The following is a 6,000-nucleotide window of genomic DNA, read 5'->3' as shown; positions in this document are numbered from 1 at the left end:
AACAGTGCTGTGATGAACACTGGGGTGCACGTGTCTCTTTCTGATCTTAAAAATTCATTCTAAAATATTCAACAGAATATTAGCAAAAAAATATTTTCAGTAAATTTTAAAATAAAACATCATGACCAAGAGTTGGTTCTCTGAATGCCAGGCTAGTCCAGTGGTTTAGTCACTAAGTTGTGTCCGACTCTTGTGACACCATGGACTGTAGCCCACTAGGCTCCTCTGTCCATGGGATTTTCCAGGCAAGAATACTGGAGTGGATTGCCATTTCCTCCTCCAGGGGATCTTCCCAACCCAGGAATCGAACCCGGCTCTCCTGCATTGCAGGCAGATAGCCAGTAGTAAGAAACTAATATGAGATCACATTAACAGAGTAAAGAGCAACTACTAGATCAGCACCCCAAGAAATGTAATTCAATATTCACATCCATTCCTGATTTTTAGTAAGAGCTGAAAACCCATTAGGAATATAAGTAGACCGTCAGTCTACACAACTAACATACAAAAATCAGTAAATTTTCTAAATATTATACATGTGTGTATATATATACATATATATATGCCTTTATATACAAAGGAAGTAAAGATCATATTTTTAATAAAATAAAAAAAGATACATTACCTTGGTATAAACCTTAAGGGAAATGTTCAGGGTCGATGTGAACAAAATCTCCCAATTCTACTGAAAGACACAAAAGAGGATTTAACTGAATAGGAATACACACATTACTCTTGGATAGGATGACTCAAAACAGTAACTCCCATAAATTAATTATAAATTTAAAACAATCTCAAAATAGCATACCATCAAGATTTGAGGGGGAGGAACGTAACAACGGTTTCTAGCTTGTAATAAAACAAATGTTGGAAATAAAATGGGCCGATGAATTTTGGAAGTAAAAGAGAAGAGATGGGTCACTGACTCAACCATATGAAAACCAATTTAGTCACTGACTCAAACTAAAACAAGAGAGTATAGGATAAGTACTTCAGAAACAGAATGGAAAGTACACAGAGGCAGGAGACGCAAAATACACACGGGAATTTAAGAGTGGCATTTCATACATAAGAAAAAAGAAAAAATTCAGCAAATGCCTTGGAGGAAAACCAGCAAGCCATTAAAAAAAATATCCCTTTCCATCTTACTTCTTACAACAAAATAAATGCTAGCTGGGACAGAGAATCAGTGAATCCATGGAAGCTGTAAAAGATTTGATTGATTGAAAAAGCTGATTGATTTTTTATGTATTTATGTATATTTTTATGTATTTTTTATGTATTTATTTGTGAATTTTGTTTAGGGAAGACTTTCTAAGCAGGAAGCAGACTCCAGAGACTATAGCAAAAGAATGATGTACATTACTACTGGAAAAATTAAGAATCATGATTGAACTCCCCAAAATCACCACATATAAAATCATAAGACCAAAGGCAAACAGAATTTTATGCGAGAAATGATAGAAATCAATGTCCTATCTTTTGTTTTCAGCTTTATTATCTTTGCAAGTCTATTAATAGATTTAGCATCTATTTTCATTTGGGGGTTTAATTATTGGCTTGATTGCTCTCTTCTCTTTTGACTCTTCTTTTTATCTTTTTTTTCCTTTTTCTTCCTTTCCCCCCTTTCCTTCTCTGTAAGTGTGTGAATCTCTTCGAGTGGTCTTGGGCTGTTAAAAGTTATTTCACCATTAGTCTAGGGGTTCTGTCTTCTATGCTGTGTGGCCTTGATGCTATAGGCAGGGGTTGGGCCTGAATTCCAGGGGTGGGAGACTCAGCTCCAGGACTTTGGACCACTAGAGAACTCCTGACCCCATAGGACATAGGAGCCCTCCCAAAGGCCTGCATCTCAACACTAAGACCAAGCCCCACCCAAACGCCAGCGAGGTCCAGGGCTGGATGCCCCATACCAATCCTTAGCAAAACAGGAGCACAACCCTGAACGTTAGCAGACAGGCTGCCCAAAGCCATACCGAACCCATAGGCATCCCGAAACACACTACCGGCACAGCACTGCCCTTCAGAGAGACAAGATCAAACTCCATCCACCAGAACACAGGCACAAGTCCCCCAACCAGGAGACCTTCACAAGGTCCAGCCTCAGCCAGAAGAGGCAGGCTCCACAATTAAGAAAAACTACAACTTTCCAGCCTGCAGAAAGGAGACCCCAAACACAGAAAATTAAAGAAAATGAAAAGACAGAGAAGTCAATTTCTTTACAATGGCCTCATAGAAACCTAAGGAAAATGACCCAATAGAAAAATGGGTAAGCAAGTAAAAGAAACAAAAATGTTCCATCTCATTCACATTAAAGAGATGTAAGTCAAAACAACAGTGAGATATTAAAACTCTTAGACGAGAAAAGGTCAAAAGTGATAATTCCCATTTCAGAGAAATTGCTACTCTCAAACACTGTCAGTAGAACTTAAATTTGTTCACCTTTTTGGAAGGCAATTTGTATCTATTAACATGAAAACTGTGTGTGCCTTGACCTAGGAATCTCACTAGTAGAAACTTACCCCATGGGAATTATGAACAATTAGAAGAGTTGACATTTACTGAGTGCTTTACTATGTGAAGGTGGGCTGAAAAATGCTTTATATGGATCATCTCACTTAATCCTCAAAATGACAGAATGAAGTCTCTCTGCACATTTTACAGAGAGGTAAACTGAAAGTGAAGAGATCAAGAGACGTGCTCCAGGTTACATAGTAAATAATAGAGTGGGGATTTTTAAACCTGAGTTAGATATGACCTCCCAAGGATATTTACAGAAGTATTATAAAAGCTAAAAACTAGAAACCATTCAAGTGACCAGCAATATAAGACTGGTTAAACACTTGATAAATTTCTAAGGATTACTGGCAACTGTTACAGAAACGAAGGAAATCTACATGTGCTGATGAGGAAAGATCCCTACAATGCACCGGTGAGCAAAAAGCAAGGAACAGATCAGTGTGTGGACTTAAGAGTGCAGACTTTGGTGTTTCAAGAGTGTATTTTACAGTGCTGCCAAGTGCCTATATGGAGCCTTAGTGCAAATTAGTTAAAGGTGCACCCTCTGGGTGTTCACAGTCTCTCAAGACCCAACTCAATAGAAAACATCCCCAGATAGTTTAAAAAACTGCATAAAATAGTATGACTCTTTGAACCCCTCACCCTAAAACCCTGCTGCCTTTGACAGTCCTAAACTGTTACATGTGTTCCTTAGCTGATCCTAATTAAGTCTAGGCATAGAAGGACGAGTAAAACAAACTTCAAATTCTCAAAAATAATCCGATCTCGCCCTTCCCTCACTGCTCAGTGCCACTCCTCTCTAGGTGCTCTGTCTTACTGCCATGGACAATCAGCTTGGTTGTCTCAAAAACAGGCTGCATTGGGGATGTTTGGGGAGCTGGCATAGCAAAAAATATTCAGGCTAAATACTCATGTTTCTGCATGGCATCAATGAATGTTAAGAGTGCTTCCTTTTTGCAGAGAGCTTTTCACTTTTCATTTAGTATTAATACATATTTACATTATTACTGCATTGTTTGAATGCTCCAATTATGTACATGTATTACTCATTGCATGCATGCACGCTAAGTTGCTTCAGTCATGTCCAACTCTCTGCGACCCTATGGATTGTAGCCTGCTAAGCTCCTCTGTACATGGGATTCACCAGGCAAGAATACTGTAGTGGGTTGCCATGCCCTCTTCCAGGGGATCTTCCTGACCCAGGGATTGAACCCATGTCTCTTAAGTCTCCTGCATTGGCAGGCAGGTTCTTTACCACTAGTACCACCTGGGAAGCAATTATTTTAGATGCCAATGGGGATTACATGGTAGTAAGACTATGGACATTTATGTGTATCTTAAGATAGGTATTTTTGGTATTAAAATTTATATTAAAAAAGAAGAGAGTTTCGTCTCTATAAACATCAGCTGTCTTAGAAAGGTAAGGACTTAAAAGTAGCTAGTTTCTGCTTTTCCATTTTTAACAACTTTCAAGAAATTTTAATGTATATACAGAATATCATAGAAATCCTAAGTGTACAGTTTGCTGATGGATCAAACTGAACGCACGCATGGAAGCACCACCTGCGTCAAAAAGCAGAACATCACCAGCACCCGAAGTCCCTTCAGGCCTCATCCAGGCACCGCCCCACTCTTCTCCCCAGAGGTAACCTCTGCTCTGAGTTTTACCATCATAGATTGGTTTTATCTGTTTTTGAACGTTATAAAAATGGAAACATAAAACACCTATTTATTTTCCACTGGAGTTTTTTGCTAAACATGAAGATTGTAAGAGGAAGCTATACTGTTGCAAGTACCAGTTGGTTCATTTTCCTTGTGACACAGCATCCCTTAGTATAAATAGACCACAATATCCACCTTACTCTTGATGGACATTTGGGAAGTGCCCCTCTGAGTTACTATTAACATGGCTCATGTGAACATTAACGTGCATTCTTTTGGTGCTCTTGTGTGTGTCCTTCTGATATGTACCTAGGAATGAAATTGCTCAGTTATATGTGCATATGTTCAATTTTAGGAAAGGATGACAAACGGTTTTTCAAAGTGGTTATAACTGTTTACACTTCTCCAACAGTGTGTGAGTTTCCATTGTTCCATGTGATTGCCATCCGGTACCATGAGTCTTTCTAATAATGAGATTGAGCACCTTTTCATATGTTTATTGGTCATTTAGATACGGCATTTTGTGAAGTGTTTGTTGAGTGCCTTGCTCATTTTTTTATTGAGTTGTCAGTATTTTGGGTGTGTGAGTAGGACTTCTTCACATATATTGGATATGAGCCCTTTGTCAGTTTTAACACTTTATGGCTTGCCTTTTCACTCTCTTAATGCTGTCTTGAGAAATAGAAGCTCTTTATTATCATTTAACCTGCTTCATTAAGATGCTCCTTTACAGATATTGTTTTAGCCAGCCTTAATCTTTGGCATTTTTGTTTAAATTTACACACAACACAATGTGTGGGGATTTTTTGCATTTATGTTTGCAATAACAATTTTTATTTTTTATTTTTGAGTCTTATAATTTTTATTTATTAAATATTACATTGACTGAAATGAAAAATGTAATGTTGAATATATTCAGGATGATGTGACTCCTTGAAGATAGCGGACATTTTTGTCTCAGTGATAATAATCTCAGGGGGGTAAATCTCAATATCTCACTATTAACAGGATTATATGATACTGGCTTTATACTTTTTGAAGATGTTGCTTATCAGATAAAGGAAATTCTTTCCTACTTTTCTGTGAGTTTTTTTTTAATGAGTGGGGGTGAATTTTATATAAGGGTTTTGAAAATTTGGCTTTTTCCTTTATTCTTTTAAAATGGTTAACAACATTGATTTTCATATAGTAAATTAGCCACATATTCCTGAAATAAACCAAACTTGTTTGTCATGTACTATCAGTTACTTTTGTTTAGAAAATTTGCACCTAAGATTCTGAATGACTTAGCTTATGTTTGTTGGGTCTTTTTCTCCTAATATCTTGTCAGACTTTAGTATCAAGTTTATGCTGGCCTTGCAAAACAAATGTGGAAGCGTTCCTTCCTTTTTTCTCTGGAAAAGTTTCTGTAATACTTGTGCTGACTCTTCCTTAAATATTGGAAGAATTCACTGGAAAAGCCATCTGGGACTAAAGATTTGGGGGAGTATATTTTTAAAATTCGTTATTTGTTTTGTATAGAAGACTATTTGGATATCTATTTCTTCCTGTGCTCATTTTGACAAATTAAAGTTTTTTAATTTGACAAATTAAACTTTTGACATAAAGTTCTTCATGATATCAGTTGCTAAGTCGTGTCTGACTCTTTGTGACCCCATGGACTGTAGCCCACCAGCTTCCTCTGTCCATGGAATTCTCCAGGCAAGAATACTGGAGTGGATTGTCATTTCCTTCTTCAGGGGATCTTCCCAAACCCAGAGATCAAACCTGGGTCTCCTACATTGCAGGCAGATTCTTTACCACCTGAGCCAACAGGGAAGT

General features: G+C 37.5%; 1 protein-coding gene across 1 annotated transcript in view; it reads right to left on the bottom strand.

The window, feature by feature from the left end:
* Window positions 1-6,000, bottom strand: part of CERS3 (ceramide synthase 3) — a 158,915-nt gene continuing 152,915 nt past the window's right edge. Inside the window, exons 12-13 of the mRNA XM_043489997.1 lie at window positions 626-682; window positions 1-59 (exon numbers count right to left, since the gene is read on the bottom strand). Coding sequence (XP_043345932.1) covers window positions 639-682 — 44 coding nt within the window. The 3' untranslated portion in view covers window positions 1-59; window positions 626-638. The remainder of the gene's footprint in view (window positions 60-625; window positions 683-6,000) is intronic.

The sequence above is a fragment of the Cervus canadensis genome, chromosome 17 (genome assembly GCF_019320065.1).
Source record: "Cervus canadensis isolate Bull #8, Minnesota chromosome 17, ASM1932006v1, whole genome shotgun sequence".
Taxonomy (NCBI): domain Eukaryota; kingdom Metazoa; phylum Chordata; class Mammalia; order Artiodactyla; family Cervidae; genus Cervus; species Cervus canadensis.
The sequence above is the reverse complement of the archived record's forward strand: the minus strand, read 5'-3'. Positions and strand labels throughout refer to the sequence as shown.